Source organism: Zophobas morio, unplaced genomic scaffold, assembly GCF_036711695.1.
Source record: "Zophobas morio isolate AGI-343-1 ecotype UQ-CSIRO unplaced genomic scaffold, CSIRO_AGI_Zmor_V1 ptg000046l, whole genome shotgun sequence".
NCBI classification, from domain to species: domain Eukaryota; kingdom Metazoa; phylum Arthropoda; class Insecta; order Coleoptera; family Tenebrionidae; genus Zophobas; species Zophobas morio.
Genome location: NW_026972151.1, coordinates 2,279,117 through 2,300,429, shown reverse-complemented (window position 1 = coordinate 2,300,429; position 21,313 = coordinate 2,279,117). Strand labels below are relative to the sequence as shown.

The following is a 21,313-nucleotide window of genomic DNA, read 5'->3' as shown; positions in this document are numbered from 1 at the left end:
ATGAATCTACCTTGATTTTGTTTATTATTATTACGAGTATATACAGGGTTAGTCACGAGAGAATTACTTCTGAAAATTATTTTTACGCAACCCAAAATACGAATACCATATACCATTTGATACTAACTGAATTTAAAATGAAATGCTTAATCCATGATTGCTTTGAGTTTGGCAATCTCATTTTGACAATTGTGGAAAAGGAGGTTACGCGAGTGTCCATGGTGGTACCGCATCCAGTCGGAAATCTCCTCTGGCGCCGCTAATAAATTTGTCAGTGTGCCTCTTGATCTTTTGCAACCGATTAATCACGAGAAAATTATTTCCAAAAATTCCTTTTACGGCATTTTATTCAAAGGTTACAACACAAACTCAAACAAGTAAGTAAATAATTTAACTACTAATCTGTTGAAAATGTTGGGCATTTTGGAGAGATGCTACGGCTTTTTTGTAAATAAATGGCCGAAGAAGTCCAGAGGTTGCAGATTTGCACTTCAAAGAGGGTCTAGGTGACGCAGAGATGGCGAATTAACACATGCACATTAGTGGCGAACAACATTGGTAGAGGACTTACGGCTTCAGGATAGCCCAGATTGATCTGACTGTATGTCGTCGATCCAATGGGGCTCTAGAGGCGAGTCAACGATGAAAAAAAAAAGTTAAAAATTAATTAACGTCAAAGTGACACTGCCAAAGCCAAAGCAATCATGGATTAGGCATTTCATTTTAAATTTAGATAATATCAAGTGGTACAGGGTATTAGTATTTTGGGTTGCGTAAAAATAATTTTCAGAAGTAATTCTCTCGTGACTAACCCTGTATTTTTTAATCCGTCTTGTTCTTTAGATACATATTACGAATTTCCATTACCACTGCGATAGTCAAGGGATCAGCTTCACAGACGAGAGGTCCTCGCATCAAAGGCTACCGGGCCTCAACTTTTTTTTTATTAATGAAATCAAGAACGGTTTATCATATTTTTCCCGAAAATTTGAAAATACAGTACTGCTATTTTAGGATAGTCATCAAACAAGCAGAAACAATCGTAAAATTTCCGCCGTCTCCACTTCCTACCTATTATTCTGAGTTTACGATATTTTAAAAACATGGTTATAATAAAATCGGGTCCTCGAACCCCTTACTAGCAAAGAAATTGTTTTGGACCAATTTTTATTTTATATGTTTGAGTTTGCGTAGCAAAGATTTCTAAGTTCTTCATAAAAATTCCCTTTCCAAATTCAAAAATATAAAAATTTTGCCCTCGATTTTTTTAATAAATACAAATAATGTTATAAATGTTAAAATAAAAAATCTCACAGCAAAATTATGAAAGTTCAAACCTGGACACACTTTATTGAATAAAATGATAGCAACGATAATTAGCATTAGATTACATCAATAGAATGTGTACTATAGAATGTATTAAGATTAAAAGTGTTTCCTGTTCAAAGAGCAAACCACTGATTAAAAAACGAAGAAGAAAACAAAAGAATCAACAGATATTATATAACACAAGAAACTATAAATAAATTAATTTAATACGTAATAATGAACTCATAATCATTCACGAGCATAACAACTTGCTGTTTTTGTTTCACGTCCACACATGAGTAAAAAGCCTGTTAAAAAGATGAAAACAACCGTATAATTTAAAATATGCCGCTAAGTCATCGTAATCAATGATATTTAAGTACACTCAATGATAGCGGGAATGCATGAACATCCTACGTCCAAGGCCACTATTAGCCAATAGGAATTACTTTCGCGGTAACAGAGAAGGTCATTCAATTTTACAAACAGTATTAAATACAAAACGCGGTATTTTACCATACCTATCTTATTGAAACCCTAATGAAGTAATGAGCATTAGAGCCTCAAGAGCTGAGCAATAAAACATTGTTTTATGTATTGAAGTACTGGCAAAAGAGCTAAGGGTGCTCGATAATAGGTGATTAATAAGTGATTAGTGTTGTTTTAATGACATATTCGTTCGGCTACTGTCCCTGCTACTTTTATTCTAGAATATACCCACATTTCATTCATATCTCACTATAAATAACGAGGTACTAAAAACCGACCATTCGCGACATTTTTTACAGTTAAAAATATCCATTTTTTTATTGTAGGGGTAGGGAGTAGCTTTAAATTGCCTAATAAAAAATTAAAATTAAGCAACGTTTTCTGCATAGCAAGATTAGCATGTGATATTCTTGACAAAACATAAGAGTATCCGTTTTATGCAGTTGCTTTTGTGTAAACAAATAAATGAATTACATAGCTGTTTTTAAGAAATTCCAACCGAAAACAATGCTCCGATGGCTTAAGACCTTAGGAGGACAATCCTCGATTTTTATCATTGACTTCGTGTTGTCTGTTTTGTCCCTCTCGACTTACTTAGGATAATGATCCGTGCATGAAGATAAAATGTTCTTATAACTTGGTCCGTCATACCTCTTTATACATACATTTTATAAGACAATGAAATAAAAATTAGAACAGAAATTTCTATTCCGGAATTTTTATTATAGAGTTTTATAAAAGTAGGTACTAAGAAACGGAAGTTGGGGTATGGAATGTAACAAACACGTTATTACAACTATAAACATAAAAATGGCTCGTTGTCGCTACTTTGAAAAATATAGAACTTGCTTTAAATTTAGATTAAAAGTAACCAAGCACAAATTTCACTCATCACTAATTTTCAATCAAGACGGAGAAATTACAAACGTAATAGTTATTCATGTATTAAGAGCATAATTAGGGAGATTATGGCACGAGGGAATGTTTAAAGCCCGCTGGGCTCGTGCGCTAAAGTTTCATTCATGCCATAATCCCTTGCAGTATAAACTAATATCAATATCATAATATACCTTTTAAATATCCCGCTTTAATTAAGTCATATCGATTACAAAACCCTCCCACACTTAAGACCAGAGCCAACCAATAGCAATCCCCTATCCAGTAACAAGGTCATTTCCAAAGGTTAAAACCGATAGTGCATTTTTCACCTTGTAAAAAATAAGTACAAAATGCCGCATTTCCGTTTAGAAACTAACGTGCCACAAAATAAAATACCAGCTGATTTACCTCAAAAGTTGTGCAAAGTAGTATCGCAGTCACTGGGAAAACCGTTAAACGTAAGTTTGAGGTTATGTAATCACTTTTTGTTTACATATTTTTATTGTAGTATTGCGTAGCGACGGTCATTGGGGGTGTCAACATGTCATGGGGTGGCACAACGGAACCAGCTGCGCAAGCTACTTTAATGAGCATTGGGGCTTTAGGGGTTGAACAGAATAAAAAGCATGCAAAAGCATTGTATGAACTGGTATCTAAAGAGCTAGGAGTGCCCAGTGATAGGTAATTGTTAACAATGGTATAATCAATATTATTACATCAGTTGTACTTTTTTTGTAGAATGTACATCCACTTCATTAACGCCACAACAAGTGATGTAGGGTATAATGGAACAACCTTCCATGACATCTTTGGGGGTTAAAACATGTTATTTAAATGTATTCAAGTAGTTAACTGGTGTTTTGGGTTTATTAAATTTTTAAAAAATTATTACAAATTTTCTATGGGGAAACAATACTAAAACAACATAAACTAAAGAAAATATTCTTATTAAACTCACTAACTTACAGGGTTTTGAAAAATGAACGTAAAATACTATAGAGATTTGATTAGTGAACGGAAATGAAACGATTGCCAATAAAATCACTACAACTGAGATTATTTGAGTCATATATGTACATTATAAAATATCCTTACAACTAAGCTCCTCATTCCGCTTTATTTTCATCGTTAGTAGGTGAATGCCATGTTAAACGTTCCTCATAGAACCTAATAACAACTTGTGGGCACTTGACATTTGCTTGTTTAGCTGGTACTAAGTCAGCCTCATCTGTACCCTCCCACTTCATCAAAAACATCAACTGTCCTGAACTATCTGTAGCTCCTATAATTTTTTCTGGTTCTAACCCTCGATCAAACCCGTGCACTTTCTTTTCTTCATTCTTCCTCTTTGTACCCTTTAGTTCTTGAGTTGGAGTACCTGACGCTTTGCGTTTTTTACTCCTTTCCTTTTCTTTAGCGACCCTCTCGGCTTCAAAAGCTGCGATTAAACCCGGACAATCGAGATTCTCTTCTGGCTCCCATGTGTTGTCTTTGTCATCATAACCAATCCACTTCAAAAAATATTCTTTAACGCCGTGTGCATTAATTCTGCTGTCGATTATTTTTTCTACTACATATTCTTCTGGCGCTGTTTCTTCATCCGGTGAAGGGCTGTTTCTTTTGCTTTTGCTCATTTTTAGAAGTTTTGGCGGGGCTGCAATAAAAACCGCTACTTAGGAATTAAGCAAACTCTAACCACGTAAGTAGAATATTTCGCAGTTATGGTACTTACAGAATTGCTGTGGGGGCTCCTGTATCCCTGTAGAACACACAGTCACTAGAATTCCGTCAAATGCCGACAAAAACAGACGCTTCCAAATGGAAAATCAAACAAACATGGCGTTTGTCGGCGTGTTCGGCCGGTATGTGTTACAGATTACTACTTTACCAACAACTCAAGAAAACAACTTTCCTTTCAAAAAATTACCAAAACGCATTATTTATTAAGTTTAAAGTTAGTAAACAACCTTCTACCGTTGAAACAGCAATTAAACAACACTTCACCAAAAGAATCACTTTTAGTGACTATAAATAATATAGCAGTGGCTAATAAAATCAATCCAGAGGGCGGCAAAAATTTTGACAATTGACATTTGATATCTGTCAATAGTGTCAATACTGTCACTTGTCTTGAGTCGTTTTGTGCTCCTTTGTATTTTCATTTTTCGTGGTTGTTGGCGGCTCAATTTCCAAAATGCCGTCAGACGCCGCCCCCGGCTCTCAGCGTTTGACGAACGATGACTTCAGAAAATTACTAATGACCCCACGGGCAACCCCCGCGAATGCCCCAGCCCCAGGGTCAATTCGTGAAGCCATGGCTAATTCTTCATCCATGGCGCCCCCCAAAGAGGACAAAAATGAGGCTCGACGGAAAAAGAAAAGTTATTACGCTAAACTGAAAAAACAGGAAGACAACAAAATGGCAGAACTTGCCGAGAAATACAGAGATCGAGCGCATGAGAGGAGACAGGGGGTTAATCCCGACTACCAGAATGACGATCCTGTGGCAACGGCACAAGCTTACCGAGCAGTTGCCCCCGATTTAAAATCAGGGTTCGATGCAGCGGAACGCAGAAGACAAATGATTCAAGAATCGAAGTTCTTGGGTGGTGATATGGAACACACCCATTTGGTAAAAGGGTTGGATTATGCTTTATTGCAGAAAGTGAGGAGCGAGATTCAACAAATTGAGCAGGAGCAAGAACAGGAGTTGGAGAGAATAGCGACGAAACATTCAGAAGAAAAAGAAAAAAAGGAAACGCAGAAGAGGGAAGAGGATGAACTTAAATTTAAAACAAAAATTGGGAAGTCGATTTATCACACGATTTGTTCTTTAAAGAGTCGGCATATTGAGAGGTCCGAAATTTTTGTGCCCGGGCGCATGGCGTACGTCATCGATTTAGGTTTTTTTTTTCAGTCATAATATGCAAATACTAATTAATATTTTCAGATGATGAAGCTGAAAGTGACATCCCGACTACCCTCATACGTTCAATTGCAGACGTGCCATCGTTTGAACTTACCACAACCTTAACTACCAATGATATAGTCATCAACAAGCTTACGCAAATTCTGAGTTACCTACGTCAAGGTAATCGCAAAAACAAAAAGACGAAAAGGGGGGTTCCGGAATCTCGTGAGAATGAACAAACTGAAGAACAGGAAGGTAAAAAGCCGGCGAAGCGCCCCACGATGGATGACTCCATTTATGGAGAAATTGGGGATTATGTACCAACTAGAAACAGCAAGCATGGTTCAAGGGAGCACCACAATAAGCAATCATACTTTGATAAACAAGAAGAACCTCTAGATAATAATGCTCCATCATTCAAAGTCAATAAGTCAGCACAAATTTTGAATAAGTTAGCACAAGAACCTGAGGGTTATGCCGAGTGTTACCCAGGATTAGAGGAAATGAACGACGCTATTGATGATTCTGATGATGAAGTGGATTACTCAAAGATGGACTTGGGTAACAAAAAAGGACCTATTGGAAGGTGGGACTTTGATACCGCTGAGGAGTATTCTGACTACATGAACCAAAAGGAGGCTTTGCCCAAAGCGGCATTCCAGTATGGGTTGAAAATGGCAGATGGGCGAAGATCAAGGAAACATAAAGACAAAAATGAGAAAGCTCATTTAGATAGGGAGTGGCAGAAGATTCAAAGTATCATTAAAAAGAAGTAATTTATTGTATTTATAATTGTATACTTGATTGTACCTATATGCAGGTAGCTTATAATGAATATATTGTTAAGGATTTGTACATGATTTTTTTAAGCTGTGAATAATAGTAATATGTATAATTGCTAAGCAATGAAGGATTCTTCTGTAGCGATAAAATACTCAATAAAGCTTTATAGACTAAAAAAACCCATGTTTGATATTTTTAATAAATTAGTTACCTTAAATTGGCCATCTGAGTCCCTTCACACTTCTAGTATAACTTCAAAATCAAAAACGAAAAAACGCACAATTCCAAATTAGCGCGACGTTGGATGTCAATTCATGTCATTAGTCTAGTGGTACCAACTGACATCAACCAAAAACACCAGTTTGACAGATCTCTCGATCTTTGGCCACTTTGTGCCATTTTCTGGTTACGTTTCACGAAATCTGTGAACTCAATAAAGCGGTGAAATAAGTAAGTTTAACTTTTTCCTATTGATTAAAACACCTTTTGAAGTTATTGGTAAATTAACTGTTATGTCCAAGATATATCTTATCATGTACTTATGCCACATTACCCCATTCTGTTATTCACCACATGGACCTCAATTTGCACTTGAGAATTCAAATTCAAGCCAAAATCAAAGCAAAATAGACACATTAGTTAATTTTGGACATATTCGTGTTACATTGTGTATGTTTTATCACTACGCTGCATGTTTGTGTACAAACGTTGAGGTTATGTTGCTTCTAATTCCAGGTATAAAACTTAAAAAATGAGTCGTTTTTTCGCCGGTTCGGACTCAGATTCCGACAGCTCGACCGATGACGAGCCAATTCAGCGCGCGCCAGCGCAAGTTTACACCGTAAGTGCCTTTCTGACAAAGCTAATCAAACCTAACCTCAAACTTAGTTTAGCGATGAAGAAGAAGAAGTCAAACGCGTTGTGCGTTCAGCTAAGGAGAAACGATATGAGGAACTCACTAACATCATCAAGCAAATACGTAACTTCAAGAAGATTAAAGACATGAGTAGTATGTTGACAAGTTTCGAGGATCTTCAGAAAGCATATGTTAAGGCGTTGCCGGTGATAGCGAAGGAGGAGGCCGGCCAAACTCCGCGCTTTTTCACGAGATGCTTGGTGGAGATGGAGGATTTCATAAACGAAATGTGGGAGGATAGAGAAGGAAGAAAGAATATGAGCAAGAATAATAGTAAATCTCTGGCTTCGATGCGGCAAAAATTGAGGAAGTATATTAAGGACTTTGAAGAGGATATTGGCAAGTTTAGAGAGAACCCGGATCAGCCTGATGATGAAGAGGAAGAAGAGAAACGTAAGTTTTTTTAGACTTTCTCAAATGTGTAGATCGTTGTGTATATATTTATAATTTTTTATATCATGCAACAGATGAGCCTGAGCCTGACTCTGAGACCGAAGCCCCATCAAAATCCGTTACTAAAGCCTCATCCAAGCAAGTAATGGATGACGAAGGATCATCTGAGTCTGATGATTGGCCATCTGACAGTGACTCGAGCTCCGATAGCTCTGATGAAGACGAAAGCAAGTACCAGAGCATGAGGGAGCGCTTCTTGAAGAAAACTGGTCCAGCGCACGAAGATGACGAGGAACGAGAACGGCGTAAAGAAGAACGCAGAAAAGAACGTAAAGAGAAGGAACGCAGGAAAGCGAAGAAAGAAGATGAAGAAGATGGCGAAGGCGAATGGGAGTACGTCAAAGGTGGCATTGCAATTCCCAGTGTAAGTAAAAATGTATGCAAACCAGACAAAACATAATTTATTACTTGTAGGAAAAACCGAAAATGTTCGCCAAAGACGCTGAGATTGACCTGAGTCTCGTGATCAAAAAACTGACCGAAATAATGGCCGCTAGAGGCAAAAAACGCACAGATAGACGCGAGCAAATTGAGCTTCTCCACGAGTTGCAAAACGTTTCGGATCAGCATCAACTAGGACCTGCTATCTTCGTGAAAATTAAGTTTGCCATCATTTCGGCGATTTTCGATTATAACCCGAAGGTTTCCGACGCGATGAAGCCGGAATATTGGATGAAATTGCTGGATAGGATGTCTGAAATGCTTGATGCGTTGCTTGTTAGCAGTAATTTATTGGTTTCTGAGACGGTTACAGAAGAAACGGAAAATTTGGAAGAACCTCCGTATAAGATTAGGGGTTGCGTTTTGACATCTGTTGAACGTCTGGACGACGAGTTTACCAAGTTGTTGAAGGAGTGTGATCCTCACAGTAATGAATATGTGGAGAGGTTGAAGGATGAAGCGAGAGTGTCGGGGATTATTGATAAGACAATGAAATATTTAGAGAGGGCGAATCTTCCGTCAGAGATTTGCAGAATTTACTTGAGGAAAATCGAGCATTTGTATTATAAATTTGACCCAAGAGTACTACAGCAGAAAGCGGTAAGTTTAAATTGTCACATAATCAGTGGCGGTTCGTCAGGTCCGCCCCTTTTAGAATTTACAATAACCAAAGCAATTCTTGTTGTACAGGGTGAGATTCCCAAGGACGTTTACACCTCAGTCCAAGAAATGGAAAAACTTTGCAAATTCATCTACGCGAAGGACGGCACCGACCGTCTGCGCACACGTGCTATTCTCTCCCACATCTACCATCACGCCCTACACGACAACTGGTTCCAAGCACGTGACCTCGTCCTCATGTCCCATCTCCAAGAAACCATCCACCATTCCGACCCTAGTACCCAAATCCTCTACAACCGTACCATGGCCCATCTGGGACTTTGCGCTTTCCGGCATGCCAATATCAAAGACGCCCACAACTGCCTCGTTGATCTGATGATGACTGGTAAACCCAAGGAATTGCTAGCCCAAGGGTTGTTGCCACAACGCCAACACGAAAGAAGCAAGGAACAAGAAAAAATCGAGAAGCAGAGACAGGTGAGGATCACTCCTCAAGGTTTCTTATTATAATTTCTTCTGTTGCGTGGTATTGCAGATGCCGTTCCATATGCACATCAATTTAGAACTCCTGGAGTGTGTGTACTTGGTGTCTGCGATGTTGATCGAAATACCGTACATGGCGGCGCACGAATTTGACGCTAGACGTCGCATGATTTCAAAAACTTTCTACCAGCAGTTGAGAAGCTCCGAAAGGCAGAGTTTGGTGGGGCCTCCAGAGAGCATGAGAGAACATGTGGTAGCAGCCGCAAAGGCGATGCGAAATGGTAACTGGTCGGCTTGTAATGGCTACATTATAAACGAGAAAATGAACGCGAAAGTTTGGGATTTGTTCTATCAAGCGGATGCTGTAAGAGCTATGTTGACTCGACTGATCAAAGAAGAGTCTCTAAGGACTTACCTCTTCACGTATTCGCACGTATATGACTCGATTTCCATGGCTACGTTGGCGCAGATGTTCGAATTGGATAAACCAGTGGTACATTCCATTATCTCCAAAATGATTATTAACGAGGAGTTGATGGTGAGTGTGGCGGTGAAGTTGTGAGGTCGAGTATAGTACACGTTTTTTTAGGCTTCACTTGATGATCCTACTCAAACTGTCGTGATGCATCGCAGTGAGCCGTCGCGTCTGCAGTCACTGGCGTTGCAGTTGGCGGACAAAATTAACAATTTTGTGGATTCTAATGAAAGGATTTTGGAAACGAAACAAGGCAATTTCTTCTCAAGGGGAATGAATCAGGTACGCGCGGTACTCAGGCAAGGGTTGAGGTTCTACATTTTTTTTTTTAGGGGAATTTCAGAGGGGATAGACAGAATTATAGAGGTACTAATCAAGATTGGAATCGTCAACGCAGAGATCACAGGAAAGAGTATTAAGTGTTTCAATTTCTTTTTTTTATTCATTGTGTAATGTAATGGAGTCAATAAATAAAGGTCTAAGATCACTTTTGTTTTTTTCTTTTTTCTACGAAGATTATAAATGTGTCGCAATGCACACAAAGATGACTGGAAAATCCCTTCTATTAATAGAATAAATTATAAAGATATCCAAAGTGTGACAGGTTATGTTTTTGTGTTTTCTATGAAAAGATTATGCAAACGTTTGCATGGACTGTATAATATGTAGTCAGTATTTTCATGGAGTTATTAGTCATTACAATGTGAGTGCCATAACACAAACACTTTTTGAAAACTAATGAAAAATCCTGCCACTGTATTTGTAACGGGAAGGACATAAGTTTATCGCAAAGAATTTACCTGTCCATCGCTGAAAACATTTTTTGAAGATGAAATTTTTTCCGATCTGGCTAATCCTTATAGGTTATCTTAAGGTAATGGTAGATAATAATATTATAACGATTAAGAACATTGAAATATTACCACCCAATATTATTCCACGTAATTACTCATTTAGTTCCATAATCTTATTGCGTTACTAACCTCTGGTACTACTGCTATATTATACTAGTTACTTATTATTAATTCTATTGGAAACCATAACCCATCAGAACCTATGATGTCATTAAACTGGAAGACTTCTCTAAATACGTTATGCTTGTTGTGCAATAAAACGGAGGAACGTCTTAAGGTCTTAACAGATGAAAGTTGAAACAAGTGAGGGAAAACAGACAATTTACCAAAAAAGAAACTGCCTTGATTTCAATAAATAATTTATTTTATTTTAATTTTCACTTTGGAACAAAGATACAATATTGTTGCGAAATAAACCCATACCCCGCCCCGGTACGATGTCTATGGGTTTTCTAGTATGCGCGGCGAAGATGGGATCATCGGTGACGGCGGCCGGGCGGCGTTTGCATAAAGACAAGCCGGGAGCGGATTGCCGGAAGTCTGGATTGCGGGATCCAGAATAAACCTCGGAGCGGCGTTCGCGAACCATCCAGAGGAGTATGGGTTTAAATAGAGGCAACCTTCAAGAACGAGTCAGTCTCAGTCAACGAGTGAAGTCCAGACAATGGGAGAAGTAGAGTCTAGTCAAATCCATTCCACTCGGAATTATTCAGTACATAATCGCTGTATAGTTAGTCGTGTAGTTTCGTATTACTGCGAAATAAATTGTTGAGTTTTATCCACGCTGGTTTAGTTCTGTTGTTTGCACAATAGAGAAGAATATTATGAAGAGTCTGCACCTTCGCCTACCTAAGTGGTATTCTGATTTTCATTGTGTCCTGTTGAAGTCTCTACCCAAGAAACTATTGACAGTGAGATTTCTGAGGCTGTTGACATCTCATTAGAACGGATACATCAGATCTTCAGTGAACACTTCTAAACAAAATTTGGAGTTGTTTCAAAGAAATCCTAGTGAATTTTTGAGTCGATTTGTAACAGTTGATGAAAGATGGATACATCAGTACCAGCCCCAAACCAAACAGCCGTCAAAACAGTGGGTTGGACCAGGTGAACGTGGAACTCACTGTTTTGACTGCTGTTTGGTTTTTTGGGACACTCGTGGCATCATCTTTATTGACTGTTTATAAAAGGACAAAACCATCACAGGAGAATATTATGCAGCCTTATTAGATTAGTGAAACACAGAAGTGAAGCTCAAAAGGCCGCATTTACAAAAAAAATATTTTCCATCACGATAACGCGCCGACTCATTCCTCTGTTATTGCTCCGACTAAACTCCTGAAGTTACGTTATGAAATTGTAGGTACCTCACGCACCGTACTTTCCATATTTGGCCCCGTCCGACTATAATGTATCTCCAAACCTGAAAAATTATGTTGCTGGGACCAAATTTACGTCAAATGACGACAGTGCTATTTCGAAGAGTTGAAGAAATCCTACTTTATGAAAGGGATTAAAAAACTCGAATACCGTTGGACTAAATGTGTTAATTTCAAAGGAGATTATATAGTAAAGTAAAAACAAATTTAAACATATTTTTGCTATTTTCCTTACTTTTGCAGGGATTTATCGAACCAACCTCGTAGGTATATTAGTTTATTAGTATAAAAAAAGGTTGTTATCCTACATTTTTTTTTGTGAAAATTTCTTTGCCTAAGAGAAAAAGTCAATTCATAAACCACAACTGTAAGAGTAGCAGTTTATTATTCTTTTATAAACTTTGAATAATATCTAGTGTACCTTCCTATTCCTGTCAAACATATTTACAAGTAGAATTCGACAACAAGATTGTCCCTCGCCTCTGAACAAATCCAGCTTCTTCGAAAAAATATAAAGTTTGGTTTTGCGAAATTTTTACCTATTTTGTGATACCCCTTATCGTAAATTAAAGAAATGTCTAAAGTTATTCACCCCTAAAGTACAAACAGGTGAACAAATACAGATTTTTCAAAAAATTGCGAAAAAAATCAAGGCGGATTCGTAAACCACAAGTACAGGGGTTTTTATGAAAGTTACTACACAAAATGTTGAGATATGACATCATTTTTCATTTCCTTGAGGACGTTTCGGCGGTAAATTATTAATGTCAAGTTTCTCATAAATTGTATTTAAAAAATCGTGACTGCTTGTAGATTCGCATAATTTACTTAATGTTGTTAGGGAGAAATTCCTACCTCTAAGAATATCTGTAAATTTACTTTGTGAAACAGGAAAGACGGTAGCGATCTGTTGAAAAATTAATACAAAATCAATCAAACTGAAACAGGAGTAGTGCCACACTTCAGATTTTTTGCCTTTGAGATAAGTTCTATAATCCCCAAATCAATATTATTGATCAGATAATTATTTCAAGCAAATCCGTTATGAAATTGCTGACATAAAGTGTAGAATAAAATAAAAACATACTTTTTTTTAGAATAATTCATTCACGTAGAGAAAAACACGACGCAAAAACATTTTTTTAAGCCACAGACAAAACGTCACATTACATAGCGCGTTGGTATCTAGCAAGATTTGTTTACAATATTTTAATGAGGTCAGTAGTAGGTAATTAATAAGAAATGAAAACATACATTTTTTATTTATTGTTATTAAATTTATTTATTATAATCTATTATAATAAATGTAGAACCAAAACCTTTTTTCAGGCTACACCGTGGAATAATCTCACTGCAAACATTGCAGTCGTAGAGTTTCAGCCAATAAGAGATCCCTCCCTTTCAACAAATGAAAGAATTTTACAAAACACCAAAAAATACGTTGAAATAGTAACAGACACCAATTCTGTTGTAAGTACGGCAGTTGCTTTTCAACCCTTTTAGTCAGTTCTATTTTTAGAGTAAACTTGATTTGATCATTTTTCCTGAAGCGAGCTTACGAAACAACCCCGAAACAGCAGTGGAAATCCAAATAAAAAGCAACCCTTGCAGTTCTGTAACTTACCCTCAATTTTTAAGCGACCTATCATGCACAGCTCGAAAATTCCGGACTTACCTCGTTGTAAACCTCGTTGAAAAATCAAAGTGTGACGATAACCAAAACTGTAAAAATGATAGCTTTTACTTCTACAATACTGACGTAATTTTTGATCGAAAGGGCATTATTATTTGTAAATATCGAAAATATAATTTATTTGGCGAATATGAGTTAGACAAACCTACAATATCTGAAAATGTGACGTTTGACACCGATTTTGGTATAAAGTTTGGCGTTTTCACATGTTTCGACATTATGTTCAAAAATCCAGCAGAAGATTTATTGGAGAAAGACGTTGATGGAATTATTTTTCCAAGCATGTGGTACTCAGAGTTGCCCTTTTTAACAGGTAAACTTTTTACTATTGTAATTTTTTGTAAAATAATGAAATTGTAGCTCTCCAAGCCCAACAAATGTGGGCTTACGCACATGACGTCACCTTCTTTGGGGCTGGAGCTAACACGCCTTCTGCTGGTAGTGGGGGGAGTGGAATTTACGCAGGTAACCAATCGCATCATGTTACCACTATTAACTCCTGGTGTTGTATTTAACGTAACTATTTAATTGGATGATTTAAGCCCCGTCTCTACATTTTGACTGGTTCTTAATTTGATATGTGTCGTTACGTAGGTTCCAGAGGCACAGTATCAGAAGGAATTGTGGCAAATGGTGATTCTCGACTTTTTTTATATGAAAGCAAAAATGGGGAAATCTCTCCTCCTCCACATGAAGACATCGATGTTTTAGGAAAAGAAATGGATTCATTTAAACTGTATACTGACAATAGTTTAAGAGGTAACGCATTAAGAGGTTTTATACAAACTTGTTTAAACATTTATGTTTCTAGAATTTAATTCCACAGTTTTAAACATTTCTGCAACAAATTTACAGAAGGAGCTATGTCATGGCAATCAAAAAGATCGCCTTTGTTGTAATTTTGATGTTACTGTGTCTACGCAAGAATTAAATCGAGATCTTCATTCTTACACTTACCACATAGTAGCATTTTCAGGAATTCGTTCTTTCATGAGTGTATACAACGGAGGAATAGAGTTATGCGCTGTGGTAGCGTGTTTGAACGATTCATTATCGTCCTGTGGACACAGATTTTCAAATTATGAAGACATTCGGTGGCCTATAGTATTCGAAAAAATTTCCATTCGAGCAAATTTTGAAAATCATGAGAATAAGACTCAATTTCCTAATTCTTTGTTGAGTTCTATACGTCCGATTAATGCTAGCGAAACCATCTGGACACGCCGGAAAAAAGACAACGAGGAAAAAGTTGTTGAAGTAACTTTTGCTTTGAGAAAACCTCAAAATCGACTTTTAACTTTTGGAATTTATGGCAGAAATTTTGGAAATGATTCACCACCAGAGAGGAACACTAGCAGTTCAGGGGCTGTTACTTGGTTTTTGTTAATTTGTGTTATAGTTTTATCTACTGTTACTATAACATAGTTCTGAATAAAGTAAAAAGTAATCTGCTTAAGTAGGTATGTGAACTAAATATATGTCTTTCCCTTTCTCAAGTAATTTTTCAGAAGAACCTTCTGGATTAGATGTTTGCATGGACATTATTTTTTAAAGACAAAAACAATACACTCAGAAAATATTTCAAGAAAATTCTTTGGACCTTTTACATTTTATTGTACAAGTGAATAATGAACTAAAGGTTTATATGTTTACTACAATTTTATTATTACGTCGAGTAATTAAGATAAATTATTGGGTGTGAAATCGTATGTTGTTTGTCCACAATTTAGACCTTATTGTAAAATAATATGATAGTTATCAGCTGAAGTTTGAATTTAGTGCTGAACTTTGATATCGACATAAGGTTTGATAGGTCTAAAGGTGATTTAATTACTTGTATTACCTATCTTAAATAGACTGCAACGCAGAACAACAAATTCTACACAAGAAAACAAGAACTTTGAATACATTCCGCCATGAAAAAGGCAGGCTTCCATTTTTTTTAAACGGGTTTTAAAACGTAGTTCAATTACCAAATTATGGCGGGATGTTTGGGTTATCAGATTATCGCAACACTTCATAACTTCTCACTCGAGATTTATAACATTTTATGGTATTAAACGAATCTTCAACGTTAATCCATTTTGAAAGAAAGTACCTTGAAAATTATTATCAGTCAAATTAACATCGTTGTAAGCTCAAAATGACAGGTGTATTTTATATTTATGTTGTATTATATTAATGTACCTACTATTTTCGTACGAGCTAAATTATTTTCTCACAGCTTGAATTTGAACATTTATTCTCGAATTATTATTTTTATTTTGACTGTACTTAATATGTGCTTTGTTTACATGTTAGTGGTTTTGTTGAATCCACTATGTAGTTTTGATGAAATAATTTTGATTTAATCATTAACTCCAAAGAGTGTGGTATAATTAAAATTTACTTATTTCCTCTTGTTTGTTATTGTCACAATTCAGGAGATTTGACAAAAAAATATGAGGAAACAACATTTTTTTATTTCGATTATCAAAGTTAACCGATAACTCTACAATCTCTATTAAAAATGAATTATTATTAAGTCATTTTTGCTCTTTATACACGTGTCTTAATTCACTGAGATTTCAGACAATAAAAGGCAGATTAAAGTGAAGTGTATTTTCTTTTATCTTATCATCCTAGTCATTTTTATAAAACTAATAACACAATTAATTTCTAATGTCGGGTGAAAGTTCTAAAGGGTCAGACAAAATGTTTTTTATAATTTTTTCGATTTTAGTTACGTTTTCACAGGTAAGTCGACCGAAAAAACTAAGTATATATACCCCACCACCACATTTTAGGCATCCGTGTGGGACAACTTAACTGCAAGTATCGCAGTTGTAGAGTACCAACCCGTTTACAATAATGTAACATCTCGTGACAAAGTAATTGCAAACAGCGTAAACTATATGACGCAAATGTACGAAATACGGGATAAAACAGTACGTAAGATAACAAGTGTTCAAAAATTTTTAGGTTTAAAGTAGGCTCTGCAAACTTAAAATAATTATTATGAGCCTACTCTAAACGAATCCATTACTGAACTTGCGTCAAAACCAATTATATTTCAGAAAATTGACATGATCATATTTCCGGAAGCCACATTGGGAAACAATCCAGAAACCGCGGTAGAAATTGAAATTGGCGCCTCTTGTACCACTACCACAATTTGTGTAGATGCACAAATACATGCCGTTCCATACACAGCACTCATGTTTCAAACTTACGTTGTCGTAAATCTGGTCGAAAAGTCTAAATGTGACGAATCTGATGAAAGTCAAAATTGTAAAGATTATGGTTTTCACTTTTACAACACAGACGTGGTGTTCGATCGAAGTGGTACAATCATTAACAAGTTTGTGAAATAACCACATTTTTTGAAAATGTTAACATCGAAACTTGTAGATACCGAAAGTATAATCTTTTTGGCGAAAGAGAATTAGACCAGCCAGAACAACCTGATCAAGTTATTATTAAAACCGACTTTGGTGTTACTTTTGGAATATTTACTTGTTTTGACATTTTATTCAAAAGTCCTGCGCAGGATTTACTTAACCAGGGTGTAGATGCGGTGATTTTTCCGACTATGTGGTTCTCAGAAATCCCATTCCTAACAGGTACTTATATATTTATTTTTATTTTTGTTTTAAAATGGTTGCAATTTTTTGTAGCAATACAAACACAACAAATGTGGGCTCAAACTCATAACGTCACACTTTTCGCTGCCGGAGCTAACAACCCTGCCGTTGGGAGTGGTGGCAGTGGGGTATACAGAGGTACATCTGTCTATTTTTTTACGTATTTATCAGCAATGAAACTTTCCAGGTGCGACAGGGGCCGTAATACGTGATGTTATTGCAGAGGGTGGAACGCAATTTTTCATATACGAGAGTAAAAATGGGGAAGTTGCACCTCTTCCATCTGAAGATACTGACTCTCTAGCTAAGCAGATGGATGGTTTTTACTTGAAAAGAGATCCCAGTATTGATGGTAACAAGTTCATATTTAAATCTTCACCAAATGTATAGCTTGTTTTAGATTATTCTTCACAGATTTTGAACACGTCTGCTACCACAGACTTCCAAACTGAACTTTGTCACGGAAACGAGACAAATGAAAGTCAAATTTGTTGCAATTTTACCATTAAGATGTCGGTTGTAAAACCAGAAACAGATTTAAATTTCTACACGTACCATTTAGTGGCTTATTCTGGCGTTCGTTCGTATGATGGAGTCTACAATGGCAGTATAGACGTATGCGCTGTAATCGCATGTTTGAATTCTTCATTATCTTCATGTGGGGAAAGATTTTCTAAATACGAAGAAGTCCAGTGGCCTGTGACTTTTGAAGAGATTTTAGTTAAGGCGAATTTTGAGAAAACTGACAATAGGACGCAATATCCTAACTCTTTGTTGAGCTCCATACGTCCTATAGATGCTAGTAAGACAGTCTGGAATGCTGTCAATGTAGAAGACACGGGAACAAATTTAATTGAAAGAAGTTTCTCAATAGCAGAAAGTCAAAACCGTCTGTTAACTTTTGGAATTTATGGAAGAAATTTTGATTTGGATCCGGCTAATAGTAATGATGATGACGATGATGACGACGGTAAAGGTTTTGCTACAAGTATTATGATCTCAGGATACACTCATGGGATAATGTTAAGTTTTTCATTTCTTTTAGTTGTTGTTACATTAAAATAGAAACAAATAAATGGCTATAATACCTAGCAAACAGTTGTAAAAATTTCGAAAAATATAACTCGTTGTAACAAGATATTGAAACACCACTGTACTTAATAATTAACTTCGATTAAAATTTGTTTATTCATTCGTTACAAAAACTGATGACGTCATTCCACAAAATATGTTATACCCATGATTACAGTGAACAAATTTTTGTTGAAGATATACCGTTGGAAGTAAATGAAAAGAACATCAAAAGAACCCTATTACCATATGTATATAGTTTGGCCTAAAGTTAAAATTGAAACTGTCAACAGTTAGCTCGACAACAAAAAATCGTTTTGGTTGAAATATTCTTTCTCTCACAAACTCTATGCTGGGCCCTCTCTTGCCAAAGTCTCCTGGCCCAGTTTTTAATCACACGAAATTTGTTCCTTATACACTACATATTTCATATTTTCAAATTAATTTAAAATTGTTATATATTGTTACGAAATAAAACAATACGCCGCCCCGGTACGACGTCTATGGGTCTTCTAGTATGTATGTGTTTCTTCCAATATGTAGTATGACTCATCGGCCGCGCGACGCCGCGTTCACAAAAGGAAATCCTTGAAGCGGATGTCGCGACGGGCCCAAAAAACCCTCGAAGCGGCGTTCTCTAAAGAAATGCCTGGAAGCGGCAGTCGCGATGGATTCGAGAAAGACCTCGATTGCGAAACATCGAGGAAGGAATATGGGTTTAAATGGAGGCTACCTTCGGGAACGAGATCATTCAGTTAACGAATCGAGTTGAGTGAAGACAGAGTCCAGCTAAGTTGCGCCTGGATTATTTTGTACATAATCGCTGTATAATCAGTCGTGTAAATCTGAGTTATTGAGAAATAAATTGTTGAGTTTAACCCACGCCGATTTTATTCGCCCATATAACGTAACAATATTTTTACTCTTATTCAATATTTTCCTATTGTCTACCAAAGCATACTAGCATCATCAATATTTTTTAAAATTTTACTTTCCAGAAAAATTAAAAACATCGTCCCGAAATTTCCTAATTGCAATTTTGCAATTTAATTTTGAATGATTTGAAATCTTACATATATTTTAAGGTTATGGTAGTCATGATAAATTTTTAATCAAAATATATTTACTTATCCCCTCCAAAAAATTGATGACGTCATCTCAAAATTTTGCCGAATAAATCATATCTAAAATGTACAAAATATGATCAGTCTATACTTGTAATTTTTCATTGCACGCATATTTTTTAAATTAGCTTATACAGAGTGACTCAAAAAAATTAATAAATCAGTCAATTTATTCTATTGAATAAATCAAGAATTGTAAAACTAAACGATTTGAAATTGACGTTTTAAAGTCAATGTAAGCATGGTAAATTGTGTATTCCCCCCAAAAAATTGATGACGTTATCTTAAAATTTTGTCGAATAAATTCTACGCAAAATGTGCAAAATATGATGAATTTTTACTTCTGATTCCTCATTGTATTCATATTTTTTACTGAACAAATTTAGAACGAGTCACCCCATTTTCTCATTATATTCAGAACATTTTGTCGGTTGTAGCTTAGTAATTAATAGTTTTAATCCTCTGTTTTGAGGAGACGAACTCATTCAAATCAAACTAATGTCTACGTGACATTCTTCCGATGTATAAACATAAACAGTTTTAAGTTGTTTTTCTTATCGAGGATAACTTAAGGACGTACAGTAATGGAGTCCGTCGGGCAATTTGGTACTTTCATATTTTCTCGATATTTCATAACCCCTAGACAAGGCCGTAGCTCGAGGGAGGCTAGAGGATGCTGAGCCTCCCCTAGATCTAGACAGATTATTATAATTAACCAAATGTGAACCACAACATCGAAGATCAAAAAAGTGTTTTATTCAATAAGCGGAAGTCAGAGCAATAAAAAAATCTGGCCCGTGGGCATTGCGATCCGGTTATTGGAATTCGTAGAAAACATCTTTTAGTTTAGTTTCTGTTTCAGTCTCACGTCTACATGTTGATAAGTATTATCGTTATTTGTCTTAAGTTACGAATATCATAAATGATTTTCAGTTCAGACTTCAGTCGCACCGACTATTACCTACATACTGCAGACATGATTAAATTGTTTCGTTATTTTATTGATAATAATAAATCACTATTTAATAATAACAATAATACAAAACTTTTATTATTAGTATGTATTACAATTCATGTATCCAAACTGATATATGCGTCCTTGTAAAAATGTGGAAAATTTTTTTAATAGAAAAACGGTTAGCACGTTTCTTTACTCAAACATTAGATACATATTTTTATTTTAGCTTATAATGGTTGCTATAAAAAAACAATAAAAATCGAGAAATCAAATCTTTTAATTCTTCGAAAGAGCTGGATTTGACAAGCTGTATTTTATGGGCGAGGGAAGTTCTGTCGAAGTAATCGTCGATCAATTTTTTAGAGTTTTGACTTAATGTATCTCAGATTTATTATTGGATATTAAAACAATTTTTGAAAGTGCCTTTAACACAACCCCATATTTAAGTCGAAAAGCTTCTATCCTATCGTGCCTTGACGACCAACAGAGATATGGGTTATTTTCTGTTACTTGGTTACTTTCATGTTTTCTTCTCGACGTTTCATGACCCCTAAAGTACGAAAAAATAGTTCTCCCTGATAGGGAAACATCTTAATAGGTGTTGAATTTTATTAGACAGATAAACTTTCGATCTGATTTTTGCCAAATTTTAAATGCATTTTAGGAATATAGTGTAGATGGTAAAATGCTAACCAAAATTTGTAGTGAATGTTATTTAAATTTTATAAAATAACACAATCCTGTACTTTTGGTTTGTGAATCCGCCTTGATTTTTTCTCTCGGGTATTCAGATTTTCAAAAAAAAAATGTAGGTATAACAACATTTTACAGTTTAACATAGAAACTGCAAGA

General features: G+C 35.9%; 6 protein-coding genes across 8 annotated transcripts; 5 read left to right on the top strand and 1 right to left on the bottom strand.

Moving 5' to 3' along the window:
* The first annotated feature begins 2,945 nt into the window (after positions 1 to 2,945).
* On the top strand, positions 2,946 to 3,571 carry LOC135142011 (macrophage migration inhibitory factor homolog). The gene is made up of 3 exons (XM_064073644.1): positions 2,946 to 3,134; positions 3,185 to 3,357; positions 3,415 to 3,571. The coding sequence occupies exons 1-3, from the start codon at positions 3,027 to 3,029 to the stop codon at positions 3,494 to 3,496; spliced, it is 363 nt and encodes a 120-aa protein (XP_063929714.1). The 5' UTR covers positions 2,946 to 3,026; the 3' UTR covers positions 3,497 to 3,571.
* A 36-nt stretch (positions 3,572 to 3,607) lies between these two features.
* On the bottom strand, positions 3,608 to 4,672 carry LOC135142010 (chromobox protein homolog 3-like). 3 transcript variants are annotated; one of them, XM_064073642.1, is made up of 3 exons: positions 4,409 to 4,669; positions 3,772 to 4,330; positions 3,608 to 3,726 (listed from the first exon to the last, which is right to left on the bottom strand). In XM_064073642.1, exon 2 carries the CDS (start codon positions 4,308 to 4,310, stop codon positions 3,783 to 3,785), a length of 528 nt encoding a protein of 175 aa, XP_063929712.1. In that variant the 5' UTR covers positions 4,311 to 4,330; positions 4,409 to 4,669; the 3' UTR covers positions 3,608 to 3,726; positions 3,772 to 3,782. The 3 variants fall into 3 exon arrangements, with proteins under 3 accessions (XP_063929712.1, XP_063929713.1, XP_063929711.1); XM_064073643.1 differs by having other exon boundaries at positions 3,608 to 4,345; positions 4,409 to 4,672; XM_064073641.1 differs by having other exon boundaries at positions 3,608 to 4,330; positions 4,409 to 4,665.
* An 85-nt stretch (positions 4,673 to 4,757) lies between these two features.
* On the top strand, positions 4,758 to 6,438 carry LOC135142009 (protein Red). The gene is made up of 2 exons (XM_064073640.1): positions 4,758 to 5,579; positions 5,627 to 6,438. The coding sequence occupies exons 1-2, from the start codon at positions 4,871 to 4,873 to the stop codon at positions 6,361 to 6,363; spliced, it is 1,446 nt and encodes a 481-aa protein (XP_063929710.1). The 5' UTR covers positions 4,758 to 4,870; the 3' UTR covers positions 6,364 to 6,438.
* Positions 6,439 to 6,718: 280 nt separating this feature from the next.
* On the top strand, positions 6,719 to 10,246 carry LOC135142006 (eukaryotic translation initiation factor 3 subunit C). The gene is made up of 9 exons (XM_064073635.1): positions 6,719 to 6,820; positions 7,106 to 7,211; positions 7,259 to 7,679; positions 7,754 to 8,103; positions 8,154 to 8,780; positions 8,871 to 9,278; positions 9,337 to 9,822; positions 9,874 to 10,041; positions 10,092 to 10,246. Exons 2-9 carry the CDS (start codon positions 7,122 to 7,124, stop codon positions 10,176 to 10,178), a joined length of 2,637 nt encoding a protein of 878 aa, XP_063929705.1. The 5' UTR covers positions 6,719 to 6,820; positions 7,106 to 7,121; the 3' UTR covers positions 10,179 to 10,246.
* A 97-nt stretch (positions 10,247 to 10,343) lies between these two features.
* Positions 10,344 to 15,141, top strand: LOC135141972 (vanin-like protein 1). Its single transcript, XM_064073597.1, has 6 exons — positions 10,344 to 10,633; positions 13,322 to 13,462; positions 13,512 to 13,998; positions 14,046 to 14,150; positions 14,280 to 14,444; positions 14,497 to 15,141. The coding sequence occupies exons 1-6, from the start codon at positions 10,589 to 10,591 to the stop codon at positions 15,108 to 15,110; spliced, it is 1,557 nt and encodes a 518-aa protein (XP_063929667.1). The 5' UTR covers positions 10,344 to 10,588; the 3' UTR covers positions 15,111 to 15,141.
* A 1,114-nt stretch (positions 15,142 to 16,255) lies between these two features.
* LOC135141971 (vanin-like protein 1) lies at positions 16,256 to 18,444 on the top strand. Its single transcript, XM_064073596.1, has 7 exons — positions 16,256 to 16,421; positions 16,472 to 16,612; positions 16,742 to 17,025; positions 17,076 to 17,287; positions 17,342 to 17,446; positions 17,496 to 17,660; positions 17,709 to 18,444. The coding sequence occupies exons 1-7, from the start codon at positions 16,347 to 16,349 to the stop codon at positions 18,371 to 18,373; spliced, it is 1,647 nt and encodes a 548-aa protein (XP_063929666.1). The 5' UTR covers positions 16,256 to 16,346; the 3' UTR covers positions 18,374 to 18,444.
* Positions 18,445 to 21,313: the final 2,869 nt, after the last annotated feature.

Bases quoted from the DNA above. Each gene is read 5' to 3' on its own strand.
- LOC135142011 (XM_064073644.1), top strand. From the start codon at position 3,027: ATGCCGCATTTCCGTTTAGAAACTAACGTGCCACAAAATAAAATACCA. The intron at 3,135-3,184 runs GTAAGTTTGAGG...TTTTTATTGTAG, and splicing joins CACTGGGAAAACCGTTAAAC to TATTGCGTAGCGACGGTCAT. The intron at 3,358-3,414 runs GTAATTGTTAAC...CTTTTTTTGTAG, and splicing joins CTAGGAGTGCCCAGTGATAG to AATGTACATCCACTTCATTA.
- LOC135142010 (XM_064073643.1), bottom strand. From the start codon at position 4,310: ATGAGCAAAAGCAAAAGAAACAGCCCTTCACCGGATGAAGAAACAGCG.
- LOC135142009 (XM_064073640.1), top strand. From the start codon at position 4,871: ATGCCGTCAGACGCCGCCCCCGGCTCTCAGCGTTTGACGAACGATGAC. The intron at 5,580-5,626 runs GTTTTTTTTTTC...TAATATTTTCAG, and splicing joins GGCGTACGTCATCGATTTAG to ATGATGAAGCTGAAAGTGAC.
- LOC135142006 (XM_064073635.1), top strand. From the start codon at position 7,122: ATGAGTCGTTTTTTCGCCGGTTCGGACTCAGATTCCGACAGCTCGACC. The intron at 9,823-9,873 runs GTGAGTGTGGCG...ACGTTTTTTTAG, and splicing joins TTATTAACGAGGAGTTGATG to GCTTCACTTGATGATCCTAC. The intron at 10,042-10,091 runs GTACGCGCGGTA...TTTTTTTTTTAG, and splicing joins TCTCAAGGGGAATGAATCAG to GGGAATTTCAGAGGGGATAG.
- LOC135141972 (XM_064073597.1), top strand. From the start codon at position 10,589: ATGAAATTTTTTCCGATCTGGCTAATCCTTATAGGTTATCTTAAG. The intron at 13,463-13,511 runs GTAAGTACGGCA...TTCTATTTTTAG, and splicing joins TAACAGACACCAATTCTGTT to AGTAAACTTGATTTGATCAT. The intron at 14,151-14,279 runs GTAACCAATCGC...GTCGTTACGTAG, and splicing joins GGGGAGTGGAATTTACGCAG to GTTCCAGAGGCACAGTATCA.
- LOC135141971 (XM_064073596.1), top strand. From the start codon at position 16,347: ATGTCGGGTGAAAGTTCTAAAGGGTCAGACAAAATGTTTTTTATAATT. The intron at 17,026-17,075 runs GTTTGTGAAATA...CGAAACTTGTAG, and splicing joins AGTGGTACAATCATTAACAA to ATACCGAAAGTATAATCTTT. The intron at 17,447-17,495 runs GTACATCTGTCT...GAAACTTTCCAG, and splicing joins TGGCAGTGGGGTATACAGAG to GTGCGACAGGGGCCGTAATA.